This window comes from Podarcis raffonei, chromosome 1, assembly GCF_027172205.1.
Source record: "Podarcis raffonei isolate rPodRaf1 chromosome 1, rPodRaf1.pri, whole genome shotgun sequence".
NCBI classification, from domain to species: Eukaryota; Metazoa; Chordata; class Lepidosauria; order Squamata; family Lacertidae; genus Podarcis; species Podarcis raffonei.
In genome coordinates, this window is record NC_070602.1 from 57,410,100 (window position 1) to 57,427,684 (window position 17,585).

At 44.3% G+C, this 17,585-nt stretch overlaps 1 protein-coding gene across 5 annotated transcripts in view; it reads right to left on the reverse strand.

Moving 5' to 3' along the window:
- The window catches only part of CAPRIN1 (cell cycle associated protein 1), a 34,462-nt gene extending 25,191 nt beyond the window's left edge, over window positions 1–9,271 (reverse strand). For 4 of the 5 annotated variants that reach the window (XM_053388255.1, XM_053388262.1, XM_053388269.1 and 1 more), the window contains exons 1-2: window positions 8,862–8,988; window positions 8,386–8,632 (exon numbers count right to left, since the gene is read on the reverse strand). In XM_053388255.1, the coding sequence (XP_053244230.1) occupies window positions 8,386–8,625 (240 nt within the window). In that variant the 5' untranslated portion in view covers window positions 8,626–8,632; window positions 8,862–8,988. Of the gene's footprint in view, window positions 1–8,385; window positions 8,633–8,861; window positions 8,989–9,146 lie in introns of those variants that run through there. The other variant, XM_053388246.1, reaches the window with a different exon arrangement.
- Window positions 9,272–17,585: the final 8,314 nt, after the last annotated feature.

The following is a 17,585-nucleotide window of genomic DNA, read 5'->3' on the forward strand; positions in this document are numbered from 1 at the left end:
GAAGAGGAGGCATCTTAGTAGACACTAGGAAAGAAGGGGCCTTTAGTCCTCCCAACTACTTCATCAGGGCAAGACCTCCTAGAAAGAGTTGCTGAGACCACTAGGCCTGAGCTGTGGTTTGTTTCCTTGAATAAATATTTAACTGCACTGGCCTCAGGTGATTTATCATTTTTGTTGCTGACTCCAGCCTTGCAGCTGATTACACCCAATTCTCTCCATTTGATTCCAGTGTTTAATGTCTGTAACAGGTGGATTAGGATCAACAAATCGAACCTTAATCCAAACAAGACAGAGGTGCTTCTGTTCATTAGATAAACCAATCTATGATAGGAATTCATCCTATTTGCATGGGGTTGCACACCCATTGAAGTTTCAGGTATCTAGTCTAGGGTACTTCTTGATCCAGCTTGCTGAGATGTCAGGTGTTGGCAGGAGTGCCTTAACCATCTTAGCTGGTGTGCCCATTCCTAGAGGTGTCCAATGACACACCTTAAATTATATCCAGATTTACTATTGCAATGCACTCTACATAGGCATGCTTCTGAAAAGTGTCCAGCAGCCTCAGTTGGTGCAGCCTGCAGCAGCCAGATTTTTAAGCACAGCTGGTTCATCCCACAGCTGGGATCATCTTGCTAAAATAGCTACACTGGCTTCCAAGTTATTTCTAGGCACAATTTGAAGTGCTGGTCATAACCTTTGCAGTCCTAAACAACTTAGAACAAGGATATTTGGTGGAAAGCCTGTCCTTGTCCCCCCATTGTTCAGATCTTCTAGAGAGGCTTCATTGAATCACACCAGTTTCCAAGCTGTAGAAATGAGAAAGGGCATTCTGCTGCACCTAAAGTGTGTCATTCTCTCCCTTCAAAAGCAGATACCTCACTCCCTTATCCCAGGCTTTGGTTTGTAAGATTATGTGTCTTAGGCTCTTGCTACTGTGTCTACTGTTAATATTTTATCTGCTCTTTTCTTACAGCTGCTATAGTCTATTAATCCCAGTTGTTTATATTTTTGCTAGTGCATTAGTATTGTCTTTATTTTTGTATTTATTATTACCACCTTTAGTATAATTCATAGAAAGATGGGGTAAAAATATTCATTATAAATGCACAATATAAAGCTTGAAAATGTTGCCTTTATACAACTGTTTACTACTCTCAAACCTTTCAACCAAAGAGTTCAACTGGAATCAAAGCTAAGTCATCAAAGTAACTATCAATGAGCAATTTTATATACAGAATAAAACAAGCATAAGAATATTAGTTTTAGGCACCAAATTAATTGGACATCACATGAGTGTTATTCAGGCATAAAGATGGATACGAACAGAAGCTTGCAAGATATACTCAATTATACTCTATTTTCAATTTTATGCTACCATCTAGTCACCATATAGACAAGAGAATTAAACAACCACTACAATTTAACTTTTATATTTTTCACTGAGCAACAGATTTTTTTAAAAAATTGAAAAGCTATCTGGCACAACAATCTCCTTAAGAGTGAATACAATGTTCCAATAGGAAACAGCTTGCCTACATTTTTCACAGTGCAGTTTAACTCTGTGTGAAATAGTTCTCCAAAACCTCCTTAGCTAGCTTTAACATTAAAAAGAAGTTATTTTCACTTTCTATTCCAAATAAAGCCTTCTACTTCCTTCACATTAACTTTTACACCTTTAACAAATACTATCTTTTCACTTGACCCGATGCAATCAAAGACACCAAAAACTGCTGTGCTTACTTCTAAGTTCTATTAGCATGAATGCAACCTATTTAAATGAAAAGGAAATTATCAATTTTAACATAGAAATTTAAAATAAAAAATAAAATAAAATACAGTCATACCTCGGGTTAAATGTGCTTCAGGTTGAGCGCTCCGTGGCGACCCGGAAGTAACGGAACGAGTTACTTCTGGGTTTCGCTGTCCGTGCATACGCAGACGGTCAAAATGACGCTGTGCGCATGTGCGGAAGCAGCGAATCGCGACCCGCGCAGTTGCAGGTTGAGTTTGCTTCTGGATGCGAACGGGGCTCCGGAACAGATCCCGTTCGTATCCAGAGGTACCACTGTATTTGCAACCTGCAAAGTATTTATTATCTGAATCAATAATTGTGGATCATATTTGATTACAAACCAGATAAAAAAGGTAATCCTTCCTACTTGATGATGATATTTGGAGTCAGATTTAGCAACAATTTAAAATCAGTACATCCACGACAACCATGTTAGAAAATGGCAGAGCATTTTCCCAGTTTAAGGGGATTACATACACAGCAGCAAGATTGTGTGAACAAATGCAGCGTGTGGCTCCCCTCTCAGATCTAGTTGCAGGACCCATGGTGGCAAAATCCTGCTGCTTGGTGAGGAAGGATTTTATTCAGTTCCCACACCTATCCTTCCTTAATGTCAGATAACTTATGAAATTTTAAGCTATAAAAAGGGTTCTGTGTAGCCCTAAGTGATCTCCACATGTATTAAATTGAGGTGCTATTTATAGCTAATGCTAGAGTATATACTGTATCATTTTTTTTACATAATGGACACTATCCATGGAGCTAGCACACAGGTGTTAAGTGACAGTGCTGGCACATGAGACGTATTCCATGAGTTCCTTGGTGGCAAGCTTCCATGTGCTTTCCTTCCACTATCTATTGGGAGGTTAGACTGGAGAAGCTGCTCAAAGGAAGCTGACAAAATATGTATAGGTTTTGCTTAGGGCAGTCACAGGATGAGCCACCAGACTAGGTACTGTACCCTTATAGGTTAATTATAAACACAAAAAGTAAGCTATTTATCTTTAAAGACTTAAATAAAAGTATAATTATCTATAATTTGTACCAGAATTTTCATCCGCATTTGTGTTCTGTCAAGTTCTACCTGCACTGGAGAAATGGGGCAGGCAGCCAAAGCTGGTAAAACACACCCCTAACCACCAAGGCTACATATGTCTCCAGTGGCAAAGCTGGGGTATACAACCCCATCCAGAACAGGCAATTGGCCAGTTTCTTGGACATGGGATCCACTCATCCAGAGTCTTGCCAGGATTTAAGCTCAGCTTAATTTCCCTCATATATCTCAGTGCGTTTTTTTTTTTAATTCATTTAACTATTTATAATCTGCACTTTCTTAAGTATATCAAATACTGCATTCAGGCACTGGTCCAAAGCCTGCAAAGTCTCTCCAGCTTCAGATAAATGGAGCTGAGTGTCATCAGCATACTGATAACATCTTGCCACAAAACTCCTAATGACCACTCCCAACAGTTCTAGAGATCTTAAATAGCACAGGGGTTAAAAATACAGCCCTGAAGCACCCCACAGTGCAAGTGTCAGAGCAGAAAAGCACTCTCCCATGCTCACTCTGTGCAGATCAAGAAACAGGAGTAAAGCTGCACTCCGCTTGTCCAATTGTTGATAAAAGTCATCCATAAGGGGGACTGAGACTGACTTGGTGTTATGGCTAGGCCTAAGGTCAAATTGAAATGGGTGTAGATCAAGGGTTCCCAAGCATCATACAAGTGGTTTGGAGTGTCTGTAATAAAATTTAAGAATCACAAAACATCTAGTACAGCACATTACAATTGCTACAACAGGCAGAAAATTAAGTGATCAGTCAAGAACATCAGCAATTTTCAAATGGTTCATGGGGGAAGATTGGGAGCCACTGGCCTAAATAATCTGTGGCATCTAACAATGTTTTCAAGCTTCCCCACTAGGACTCTCTCCACCACCTTTCTAGAAAAGAGGTATTTACAACTAGCTGGTAGTTATTCCAAACCAAAAGGTCCAGGGCTAATTTCCTTGAGAGTGGTCATCCCACCACACCTTTCGAATCAGCAGGAACCGCACTCTGACACAGAGAAGCATTAACAAATCCTGAACACAATCAGTCAAACTGTTAGATTTGGGAACAGGGGTCAAGTGGGCACATAGTTGTGAACATAGTTGAGAGTATAGGTGCAAGCACTTTGCCCTTATGTGGCTGCATAAACTAAAACCAATTCCACGAAGATCACAGACTCTGGCATTGGCTAGTTTGACTACAAGCGCAACAAAAGCAGTGTCAAGGTCACTCTGAAGTAAACTAACTTTATCCTCAAAGTGTGCAGCAAATTGCTCACAGCAGCTCCCTGAATGCTCCAGAGGTTCTTCCCCCACAGTGGGAGTCAGCAACCTTTGGACAATCTGAAATAGCTCTGCCAAACAGCTACTAGATGTAATGCAAGCTGCGAAATATGCATTCTTTGCCACCTGTGCTGCCACATGGTAGTCACAATTATGTTCACTAACCACTGTTGGTGGGCTTCAGACTATGTCCTGTACCATCTGGCCTTTAGTCTTTTGTCCAGCTCATTTCATTGCCTGTAGCTCTCCAGAATACCAAGGAGCCAGTTGGGCTCTGCAACACCAGAAAGGATGCTTAGGACCAATTGTATCAACCAAACAGCCATATTATTTCAGCATCTATAGAAAAGACCAGAAATTTGACAGGCTCAGCAGATTTCTCCACTAGAAAACCCCCAGTGTGTTCAGGAACCCAGGAGGTTTCATCAGTCTCCAAGGGTGCCCATTCAAACAGGTCCACCATCTTTGCCAGGGAGAATTGCCACCATTTTGCCAAAGTTTACCTGAGAGTTATCTGTCCATGGCCAGGGAGTGCATTTTACCCCCCCCCCCTACCTTCAGTCTATCACTCAAGGTAAAAACTGCATCAAGCATGTGCCCTGCCCGGGGTGTTGAACTGATGACATCTAAGACACCTCCATGGTTGTCATAGAAGCCATGAAGTCCCAAGCTGGCCCTCTAGCAACAGCCATGTGGGTACTGAAATTGCACAGGTCTATCGTCCTGGGGTCCTCCAGCACCATGCTAGATAACATCTTTGTCAGGGAAGCAACTGGCCAGCAGGGAGGTCAATATACCAGCACCATTCTGTCTGTCCGGTACAACACCAGGTGCAAACCTTCTAAGCACACCCAAATGTCAAGAGGTTTTCTGGTAAAGGAGATGATACTTATGTGGATAATGGAAGCACCCACTCCCCTCAGTCTGCCCTGGTGCTGTAACAAATACCCAACATACCAGGTCAGTCAATACAACATACCCAACATACCAGGTCAATACATACCAGGTCAGTCCTCTCACCACAATCCAATTGTGAATGGTTCACATAAATTTGGGCCACATATTAAAAACTAGGGACTAATAATAAATGAATCCTACAGTCAGTTGTTCCTCCCTCTGTTCCCAGTTCTGGGAAATGCACCATACCCAACCTCTCATATTGAGTTACGGTCACAGGTTTGTTTCTCCTACAATGGCTATCCCTAACTGAAATACACTGGATGAGAGGGCTGCAGTCGAAAAATATTTTGAAGGCACCAGGTTGTAGTAAGCGGTCTTAGGCCATCTAATCTATACTTCTCTCCAACATGTGTCATTTAAGGATGTTCCTTGATGAATATTTGTCACTGGAAGCCCAAATGGCTTCTATGGCCAGGAAGACCTTTTCCCAGTTACAGCTGGGTCACCAGTTACAGCCTTCCCTAGACCAGAATAGCTTGGCCACAGTTTTGCAGTTCTAGTAACTTTCCAGCCAGACCCTGAAGATGGTTTGGAAACTGAAGCTGGTACAGAACGCTACTTCTAGAGTGCCAGCTTGAATTTTGATGTAGCGTCACATAGTATCTTGCAGAATCTGCACTGGCAGCCTTTATGCCACTAGGCCTCATTTAAGATGCCGCCGCTGACGTATAAAGCCCTGAGCTACTTGGGACCTGCCTGGCCTTGAGTTCAGCAGAGGATTGCTTGTTGTTCCCACCCAACTTCCAGCAAGTATTCACTCTTGTTCAGGTATGAAAGAAAGGGCTTTTGTGATAGCTGAGTCACAGTTAAGGAACTCTCTTGTCCTAGTGGCATGGACACCTACACTTTTATTGAGCTTTCCCCGCTATCACATCAATACATCTTTATTTTCCCAGTCCTGTGTTGGATCTGTTTAAGTCTTCTTATCTACAAGTCTTTATATTTTAATTGTTGCCTGATTCTGTGCATTTCTATAATGTCTTGAGTTTTTAGGACATTTTGTTTGTATTTACTACTTCTGCTTTTAACTGCTTGTGTTGTTTATAATGTGTTGGTAATTTTGGTACCGGACATTCAATGCCATTTTGTGGTCTTTTTCAGTGAAAAATGGAACATAAAAACCAAAATAAATGTGGAGCTTCCTAAAAGACAATACAGAAAAGTTCCTAAGCCTGAAATATGATGCTTATACATGGGGTTCTGAAATATTTTCATTTGAAAGATTTGCACATCAAAGTTTGATTCTGGGTTCAATATATATACTATTTAACCCAATGGTGCACTCTCATGCACCTTTACTTGGAAGTAAACTCTGCTAAATTCAGTAATTACTCCCAAGTAAATGAAGTCAAACTGGTTTAAAATTACATGAGCCCTACTAGATAAGGCCAAAGACCTATCTAGGCAGCATTTTGGTTTTCATATGAACACAGCAGTCCTCTCTTGTTGCTTCCTGCCTACTGCTCCTCTGATCATTGAAACAGTATGCCACCACCATGACCAGCAACCATGATCCTGATCCTCTTTTAAAGCTGAACTGGTAGCTATCACTACATCTTGTGTGGTAGCAAATTCCACACTCTGTGCTGAACCCTCTAAAATTCACCTCCATTTGATTACCCCAAGTTGTAATACTGAGAAAATGAGACATTTCCTGTCTGGTTTCTCCATGCCATGGATAATTCCATTCATTGATAATGTCCCTTTCTACTTGTTTTTTTTCTAAACTCCCCCCCCCCCCATCATCAATGAATAAATCTTAACCTTCCTCACAAGGGAATTCCTCCAGCCCATTGATAATTTTGGTCTCCTTTAAACACTTGATCTTTCTATGCCAGCTGGTCATTACAAGAACTCTTAAGAAATTGGTTTTCTTTCTTCCTCCTCCCCCTCAATCCCTTTTGTGTGATGTTTTACATCATACGCCTAGGGACATTTGGAAGCAACCCTGGAAGGCGGCTTCTTTTTTTGCTAAAGAGCTGGATAAACATTCTTTAAATTAAAATTTGCGACATTAATTAATTAAGATTAACCAAATTAACTTGATACAAAGAGCTTGGTGTCTTTTAAGACTCCTGTGCAGCCAGTGGAACTCTTATCACATCACCCCCATCACAACTATAATAATTTAGCTTTTCAAACTCATTGGTGCTTTAGAAGAGGCATGCCATTTAAGTTCCACTGAATATGCAGATGAACTGGAATGATTCTCCGGACTGTAGTGCCAGTATTTTTATAAACCCATACAATGTATCAGTTTTGTGGAAGGAAGAGACTAACTTTTCACTAGAATGGGTTATTCCAGCAGCATAGTCTCAGTTTCCCATCATGTATTCCCCCAAAAGCTCAATTCTAAAGTGCGGCTTGATCAAATGCATGCTGACTTGAGAGTAAGTCTCACTGTGCCCCAGGTGCAAAGGCAATTCTGACAAAGGGCATAGGGCAACTTCGGTGGCAATAATTTAAAAATGCTGCCCATGATGCTGATGTCCCTTCCTGGCCTAGACTTTGCGACAAACACCCTTCCCAACAAAGTAGCCTGAGCTCTCGTCACCCAGGGCCGGAGCCGCAGCCAGCCCGCCTGAGGCGTTTCATACACGCCGGAGCCCTTTAACGTCGCCGTTAACTAGGGCGCACCCATCTTCAACGGGGCAGCGAGGGCATGTTTTCATCTGGCGTCTACGACTCGGCTTCGACATTATAGAAATAGTAGCTAAAATGGGAGGGCACGGGGGGGGGGGAAGAGAGGTGGGGTGTTGCGCGCACACAGAGAGCGGAGGCTGCGCGTCTCTGGCAGGAAGGAAGCCTGCCGGGCCTTTGTGCAGCACCCGCCGTCGCTCACACAATGAGCCTCCCTCTCTGGGAAGAACCGCTGCCTCTCATCGCCGCCATGTTGGGTCCTGGCCGGCTCCATGTGCACGGGGGGGGGGGGGGAGAGGCGGGAAGAGTAGAGAGGAGAAAGAGGGTCGCTCGTAGTTCGGCCGCCACCCAGCCTTCAAAGCCTCACTTCGGGCGGGAAGCGAGGAGAGGGCGGGGGGCGGATTGGAAAGGCAGCTAAGCCCCCGGGCTCCAACGGCCCCCAAATGCGTCCCGTTCGGGGCGGAAAAAAAGAACAAAGGGAGAAGGCCGCGCCGCCTCCCCTCGGCCTCGGAAACAAAAGGCGGGGCAGGCCGGCAGGGCCCCGAAGGGAAGGCACGGCGATATGCGACTACGCCTCCCGCCCGGCCCCACAAGATAAGATAGCGGCATCGGCCGGTGGGGGGGGGAGGAGAGGAGATGGGGGGGGATTTGCGCCTCCGCACCTTTTTCTTCTCGAGGTTGCGCAACTTCTTGTCGATGACGCCCAGAATCTGCTTCATGGCCTCGGTCTGCACCGAACTCGTGCTGCCACCCGGAACCGACGCCGCTTGGGATGGAGCCGCCCCAGCAGCTACCGTTGCCGCGGCTGCCGTTGCCGAAGGCGCCGCCGACGCCGCCTCGTTCCCGGTTTTGCCGCCGCTGCTGCCGCTGCTCGCCATCGCGCTGCTGGTGGCCGAGGGCATCGCTTAACTGAGGAGAGAAAAGCGCGGCGTTACGGGATTCGAAGGGGAGGGAGGGGGAGAGAGAGAGCGCGAGTCAGCCCTTGAAGGGAAGCGGGCGAACGGACGGGCCGCCGGAGGGGACACGGCGCGCGAGGGGAGGGGGAGAAAGGAAACGCCGCCTGCCGGGAATCCTTTTATTCTGTTTTTTTTAATTATCTCCCCACCCCCTTTTCTCGAACGCGCGACTCAGACCGCACCTGTCGGCGCGCGCCCAGCGATTCTAAGGCAACCTGACTTGTAAGGTCCGTCAGCGGAAGGGAGGGGAAAAAAAAGAAAGGCAGCCCTTCGCGCGGGCGCGTGCTCGGCACCGCCCACGTGACCGGCGGCCTGCCCGCAGCGCCGTTCCCTCATCCTCCCGCCCAACAGTCTTGGAGGAGCCACCCCTCCTTTATCTCAAGCCTTTCTCCGACTGCGCCCGCCCCCCCACGCACTCCCATCGGTCCATCCGTCCCTCCTTTCACTCCTCGCTCCCGCTTCCTCACCGTGTGTGTTTGGTGCGCGCGCACGTGTGTGAGAGAGAATGGAAATGAGTATCCCTAGGGCGCGCGGGAGGGCAAGAAGGGGACGGCCCAATGTGTGTGTCTGCGCGCGCGAGGGGGGGGGGGGGGACGGCCGCCTCTGCCCACTCCAGCCCCGTCACTTTCACCGCTCCTCCTTGTTACCTCTGCGCCGAGATACGGAGGGGAAAGAGAAAGAGGAGGAAGGGAAGGCGAAGAGCGCACGCGCACGCGCACGCGAGGGGCGGGGCGGGGCGGAGCACAAAAAGGAGGGGGTGAGAGACCGGGCTCAGGGAGGGAGCGGGGTCCTCATCCGTTAGGGCTGCCCCCGCGGAGCGCCTGATCGGCAAGCGGCTAAAGCAGCTCACGCCCGTCTCCCGAGTGTGCCTTCGCGAGAGCCTGAATATTATGACGCCGGTCTTTCAGGCGCAAGGCCACCTAAGCGGAGGAGCACAATGGTGAGGCGGGGTGAGACGCTTGCCCTCGCCTTGAAAGGCCGCGGGGCGGAGTTCCCGGCCGGGCTAGGCGGCGAATCTGCTCTCTCTTTTTTTTGGCGTGGTACGTCCGAGCCCTTAGATGGTGGGGAGGCGGGCCTCTCTGAAAGCGCTGCATTCCCACGTGAAAGGGAATCTCCAGGTTTAGACACGCGTCATTAAAAACCAATAAGATGCTGGTTTCTGTCACTGGTTGGGCAGCAGCTGCTCGCCAGGTATTTACTTGGTGACTGTTTTGCAAGGTTTTTTTGTAGGTTGCTTACTGGAAAGCGAAGGCGGTTGTTTGTATTGGCACTTGGAAAATATTCAGTATTAACCTAAGTCTCCGTGGTCCTCTGGGCAAAAGTGTGGCACCCATTTCGGAACAGGGATTAAGTGTACTGGAAGATCTCTAGCGGTTTTGAATTTTCAACATAGGTATGGTCATGGTAACTGGACTTAAATTTATGTATCCTGGGTAAGTGGCTGCCTTAGTAAAACCCTTATATCTAGGGTGGTTGTTGGGGGTTTTTCAAAACATTGCCCTCTGGACTTTGGAGAAGGGATGGATAACGTATTAATAAAACCAGAATGATTTACAGTCGGTGTGGTGGCAGATGCTACTTCTGTAGGCGGAGGTGCCTAATCAAGGTTTCAAATTCTGAATATTTGGGAACTTGCTTTTGGTAAATGATGAAATAAATAAATCATATCACAGGAAAATTATCTAAAGTGATAGTGGATAATTATTTCTTTTACAAAAGGCTTTATAGAAGTATTCTTTTTGGCAGCCTGTTGCAACTAGGTGTAGTCACCAAATCCATAGAGGAGGGCCCAAATTTTCCCCCCAGGAAGTTGTGTTCAGGGCCAGTAGTAAAAAAGTTAAATGAATAAAAATATGCCTTCTAGGCAGGAAAATGACCAGTATTTTTAAGTCGTGCAGTGAAGGAACTGAGCTATAGAAACACCCATACTGTGACGACACACCCTGCTATTCAGGTTGCAACCTGCACATACACAGGCAAACACAATAGCTGTGTTTCCCTAGAGTTGCTTTGACATCCCTTGATCTTAAATAATAAGTCCATTGAGAAAGCAAGAAATAGGTTTGATACACTGGCAGGTCAGGAGAGCTCTGACTAAATATCTGCCACTCTAGGGCCAGCCACAAAATATATTCCACCTCTCAAACTTAAAACTGTAGCAACACCCATTTGAGAGAACTTGCTGGTTCTTTATCCACATCAGGGCACATCAGGGCACCACAGCAGTTGTGAATGCAAGTTTGCAAACGTACAAGTTGTTTTGTTCTACTTTTAATTGTAAAATTACATAGAGATCTTTTCTGCAGTTGTGAAGCAGTTCTACAGTGATGTTCCAAGAGCTGTGGCAAGTATAGAGGCAAGGGAAGAAGAGAGTTGAAACTGTTAGAAAGCAGATGTTTGCAAGGAAGCAACGCTTTAAAGATTTTGTGAGACAACTCAAATAATAAAAAAAGCAGGGTGCAGTATACTGCCTCCCTCACAATCAGAGTTATTTCTAACAATTGCAGTAGATGGGCTTTTATATGTGTGTTCAAGCAATGTGTGCTTACTATGCAAATTCTGAACTAACAAGACTCTTGGAACAAGCTGCTCCTCCAGTTACATTAGAAGGTACATAGTTGAAACCAGACATCCTCAGCATGTGCCCTTCTCAAATACCATATATTTAAATTAAAAGTAATGTGTGTGTGGATAGAGCTTTGAGGGCATTAGAATTAGGTAAGATTCGTAAAATCTTGTCAGCCTTTAGGAGTCAAGAAATTTTTCCACATTTTCCCATTATGAGGCAAGCAAACAGTTTCTCCAGATTTCGCTTCGATCGTATACATTTGATTATGATTTTTTTAAAAAGCAGAAATGTATATTAAACCCCCAGTCATAGATTTATTAGCCATGACTGCATGGAAAGCATCACATTTGAAAGCATGTTTCACAGAGCATTGGGCCAGGGGGGCTATTGCCCTGGATGCACATTTTGGAGGGGGCGCAATCAGGTGCCCCCATGACAGGCACAGAGCCCGAGCAGCTGAGGCATGTCTAGTGAGCAGATGGATGGAGGCAGCAGTCGAGGAGCCTGTTGGAGGCAGACTCCATCCAAGCTCTGCATGGGCTCTGCATGCGCCCCCCCTGGTGCACCCCCCAAAAACTGCCCATTCCATCAGAGGGGTGCAACATTTTCCCCGCCCCAGGTGTCAGCAACCAGTGCTATGCCACTGCATTGGGCTGAATACAGTGCTCAGAAATCTCATTGGGGATGCTCCTGTAGGGGGCATGCACAGGAGCGTAAGTCAGGTGGCCTGACCCTTTTCACTGTAACACCTGTAGCTGCTTATTCCTCAGTGTGTTGTGTTAAACCAGTGCTTAGGCCAGAAATAGCGCTAGAGCGTCCTAAAGAGTACAGTTTCCCAGATACTGGTGATTTGGGATGCCTCAAAGCTTATGATGAGGTGCAGAGGTTTATAAGCCTTAAATACCTATAGCAGAACAATTCTAACCTTGGCTGGAGTCAATGAAGCAGTGGATCCTTCATCACATTTGAAATATTAGCAGCTTGAGTGGGGATGAGGTTTATTTTGTCTTTTTTGGTATACAGTGGTACCTCGCAAGATGAATGCCTTGCAAGACGAAAAACGCGCAAGACGAAAGAGTTTTCAGTTTTTTGAGTCGTTCCGCAAGACGAATTTCCCTATGGGCTTGCTTCGCAAGACGTCTTGTTTGTTTCCTTTTTCTTAAAGCCGCTAAGCCGTTAATAGCCGCTAAGCCACTAATAGCCGTGCTTTGCAAGACGAAGAAACCACAAGACGAAGAGACTCGCGGAACGGATTAATTTCGTCTTGCGAGGCACCACTGTACCAGGTCTAGGCTGGTCTAGCTGCTGTAGCAGAATCCCCACAAAACCAGTAGTGCTTTACACTGGTGGAAAAGCAGCACCATTCTAGCCACCTGCCATCAACTGTACCCGGTGCTCAAAAGAATTAGGAAGTAAAGCTTGAAGAAGCTTATAGTTGGCCCTTTTAGGCAGAATAGCTATGTTAAAAAGGTAAATCTTCCACAAAGTGTTATGTGTGGTAGCTATATCACCGTCAATATCTGTCCACTTATGGAAGAACAGTTCAGAGATAAATTGGCCAATGTCCAAGTCAATTGCCTTACTGTTCATCAAATCAGTTATTTTCTTTCCGATGGGGTTTTAAGGAGTAAGCTTTGAGGCCTTGATTTGGGGTGTGGCAGATGAGTTTGGTTTAAACAGACGATACAACTGGAGAAATGGCTAGTTTTGGGGCACTTTGGGGGAGGAGATTGTACCAAGTTAATGGAATAGCATCTGGAAGGTGAAGCTGCTTATATCTGTTTCTGCATACACGAGACAAGATAAATTAAAAACATTATACACCAGTGAGGTTGTACCCGGCATGCCTGTCAATGTCTCCTGGCTGTTGGAGGACTTGTGGTCAATGGGGAGTGCCACAGATAGTGAGATTTTGGATGAGGTACTCAAGGAAATACGGTAAATGTACCTAACTTGGGAAACAGTTCTTAAAACACCAAAATTAATGCTGCTTCAACTGTCTGAGTTGCATGGGGAAACATAGTACTGTATTTTAGGACTTAAGTAAATATGTTAGCTGCTGCCAGGCTTGTGATAACATGGTTGTGGAAGAGCAATAGGACTCTATAGATCTCTGGTACAATAAACTTTGCAAAATGCCATTGCAGAGGAATTTAGGGATCAAATCTGCATCATCAACAAACAATCAAAACAGGCCCTTTTTTGGGGTGGGGGCAGAATAGAGTAGTTTTGTTTTTCATAAAGACTTGACAGTACAAGGACACCACCAGCCCAGTTTGCAACAATTTAGAAAGACTATTAATTATACAAGTGTCTTTGAAATTATAATTAGTTAATGTTGTTCATGATGCTTTAAGTCCCTCAGTTTGATGAATGTGGTTACAGTGATTGTCTTCTATTTTACAGCCATAGTGACAGAGAATAATATGTTAGTTCATGCCATTGTAGCATTGGGCCTTTTCTCTGATCCAGAGTTTTATTTGTTTATTGTTGTTTCTGTTTCATACATGCAAATAACTGTAGCTCTCAAAAAATACATTAAATAAATGAAACATGACTTGGGACTGCATTCTTACTCATGCTGTTCATGTAGCTGTTCAAGATCTGGCCACTTCAAAAAAATGAAATGAAAACTAGGAACCAACTTCAGCCTTATATAGTATCCAACCGTGAGATTAAGCTTCCTAGTTCCTTGATTACTGTGCCATGTGTGCCTCTATATCTTTCTCAATGGATTGCCTTTGAATATTTTATTGCTCTTGCTTGCTGGTGCATTAATGTTTTAACATACAAGACCTAATTATAATTCTTGTTTATTTACAAAACTGTCAAGCTTTTAATCCTCAAAGGATGAAACTTGAATGTAATTTTATTATGAAAACTTAGTTAAGGTGGTATTTTGGACACTAAGAATTTGCTGTTGTTCTCAGGAACACACCTTTCCAGACCATTCTATTATTATTGTTTTATTCCAGCAGAAATTGCACTTTTAATTATTCCAAACAATTTTTTTTATTCCAACCATTTAATTATTCACATTCCGGATGGCCAAACATTACAAATTATCTTAACAAGGAAGGGGGGTTTTTTAGTTTTAAAATGCTTTATTTAAAAGTTTTGTTGCCACATTTCTTGAAAGAAAAGGCAAGCTACTTACTGCAAAAACTTAATATTACAAGGGTTTGCCCTGGATGCCAGTTCTTGGGTCCATTTTTACACATGTAATCTACACCGAAGTGTTGTGATAATGGTGTATTTGAGGTGCAAGCAATTCATACCTTTGACAGTGATTGCGTCAAGTGGGAAAGAAACCTGTGATGAATGAGAAGACATGTAGTTGGCACACTTGCCAGCACCTTCCTTGCAGTATCAGCTTAAAATGCCCCCAACTTTCCCATTGTAACAAAATAATTAATGTTGACATGTGTAAATCCTTGTGCACTCAGATGAGAACATAACACATTGAAGTCTAGGTCTTGTGCCTTTGTTTATACTGACCTGCTTATCTTAGACCCGCTTACGCATTTACAATTGTCAACCTCACATAGCCTCTTCCACGTGACAAAGTTTCATCAGAAACAGAAAAATTAACCACTTCCACGAAATCAGCTGTAATAATATAGTAAAGTTGAAACAGGTACCTCAGATAAAATGGCCCAGTTAAAATGTGATAATCTCGAGCGCACACATTTTCACAGAAATAAAGGAATATTACATCTTTGTGAATACTGTGTAACCCAGCATGGCACAAAATCATGGCAAGTGGAACCTCAGTGTTCCTTCTGGTGTTGCATAATGTGGTTAGAGGAGAGGCCTTACTCAAACATGCACTGGGCGACCCTTGGCTAATCACTGGCTCCTAGCTTAATCCACTTTACAGGGTTGTTGTGAAGATAAATATCAAGGAAAGGGGAGAGAATCATGTATGCCGCTTTGAGCTTGCTGGACAAAAGGTGGGATAGAAATGTAATAAATTAGAAATATATTCCCCTGGAGCTGTTAAAGGTCCCTTTTTACATGAAAATTTAGCCCAGCCTTGACTCAATAAGGGAGTAAATTTTATGCCATGTACTCAATAAATGTACAGCAATGTGGAAGTTGAGTGCTGGTTTCGTTACTAAGTTTTTTATTTGAATATTTGTGTGACAAGGCACCAACTTGGCAACTGTTTACAAAATGCTACTGCACTAAATAGGTTTCTCATTCCATCTTTTGGACTACCTTGGGACTGATATGTGTGAATTAAAAAGCCTTCCTACCGCCAATAGCTCTAGAAATATTTCCCTTCTTTGCCATTTCTAAAGGCAGGCCAGCTGTGTGGGAGAGAATTTAGAAGTCAGCCATCGAAGCACATGAATAAATGTAATAATTTAGCTCATTGCTATGAAATGGCAGCTAGGAATGTCCTAACGTTCACACATGCACAGTGATGATAGGAAGGGAAAAGACCATAATCCACCAGACTCAGTAGTTTGTCAGTTTTCCATGCACACCAACTAGCTGCTGAGCTTATTACATTTTAGAAATGAAAATTTTGCTGCAAAGTTTCAAAATACTAACATGATTCTTTATGTCTTTTGTAAGTCTGTATTGTGTCATGAAAACAACTTTGAATTTCTCTTCCCAGAGTATGAATAAGTGTAACCACAGTATAAAGCTCTGGTTCCCATTGAAGCCAGGGATTCTTAGCATATATAATTTGTTCTATGGCCGCATTAACCACATGCCGGGCCGAGTCTAAACACAGAAGAAGTCTAGTCTTTGCAAAAGTGGAGGCAATTCACAAAGACTTCAGAGAGCAATAAAACAACACAAGAGTTTGTAGCTTTTAAACTGTTAATTGTTTTATTTAATGGTTTAAAAAGATTTGTAGAATGAAGAAATGCTCTCACAGTCAAACTCAAGAGATGTGCCAGCTATTAATCATCCCTAAAACAATAAGGGCATTTGTTATTACTGTCTACTGCCTGTTCTCAGCTTTAATCTGTCTTTTGCGTTTGACGCTGCCAGATTTTCAGAAGTGGGTCACCCAGTTCTCTCTGGACCCTGTTTTTCTGCTGAGCAGTTAAAATTAGCATTTTCTATTATGCTGCTGGAGATTTTGGAAAGATATTGAGAGTGAACTTAGTCACATTTTCCTGAACTCCCCCCACCCCAATTTCTGGTAATGAAAAAAAATCCAGTTCATAGATAGGGATAAGAAAAACATCGTGTACTCAAAGAAATGCCTTCTATGACCAGTAGGGATATAGGAGAAATTCAATTCAATTTGCATTTAAAGGTGAACCTACTTAATTTGCCATTTCCAAACAATACAAGTAATGAAACACAGCGTAGCCCATAAACCAGATGGATGTATAGTTTGATCACGCAGCAGCTCAACCCATTTCATTCTTGATATAGTTCTGTGCTCAGCTGACATTTACAGCTTTTGTAAGTAGCACAATTTTTGGGGGGTGCACATGACATCAAATTTGGCCAAAGAGTGAAACTCTGAAGTCTGTATTATCAGCACCAAAATCTGACAGTTCTGCAGCAAGTGAAATTGACAAGCGCAACATGGTGGAAACCAAAGGCAGGAAAACCATCAAAAACTCCTCCAGAACTATGTTGCTGACCTGGCAGCAGATATCAAACAATTGTATCTAGATCTTACAAAGGACAGCACCACCCGCGTCCCATACCCAACTGTAACAGGGGTGGCTTAAAACTTTGCCTCCACCCCCCACCCTTATTGGAAAGAATGACACAATTGTTATACACTGTTTGCTCCATTAATAATGATAATGATATTTTAAAAAAATAAAAATGCTAGAACACAGCTATACTTCAAAACTGACACCTCTCTAAACTTCACAACCCAATTCTGCGACCAAACATTTACAAAAATGTATACCGTATTTTTCGCCCTATAGGACACACTTTTTCCCCTCCAAAAATGAAGGGGAAATGTGTGTGCGTCCTATGGGGTGAATGCAGGCTTTCGCTGAAGCCTGGAGAACGAGAGGCGTAGGTGCGCACCGACACCTCTCACTCTCCAGGCTGCAGGAAGCTGTGCGCAAGGCTTGCGGGCGGCAGCCTGCAGTGCGGAGCACGGGGCGCCCTTCGGAGGACGCCCCGTGCTTCGCGCAGGTGTCGGCAAGCCTTGTGCACCGGAGAGAACTCCCCCCAGGAGCGCAAGGCTTGCAGGCGGCAGCCTGCAGGGCGGAGCACGGGGCACCCTCCGGAGGACGCCCCGTGCTTCGCGCAGGTGTCGGCAAGCCTTGCGCACCTGGGGGATCTGCCCCCGGGAGCGCAAGGCTTGCGGGCGGCAGCCTGCAGCGCGGAGCACGGAGCG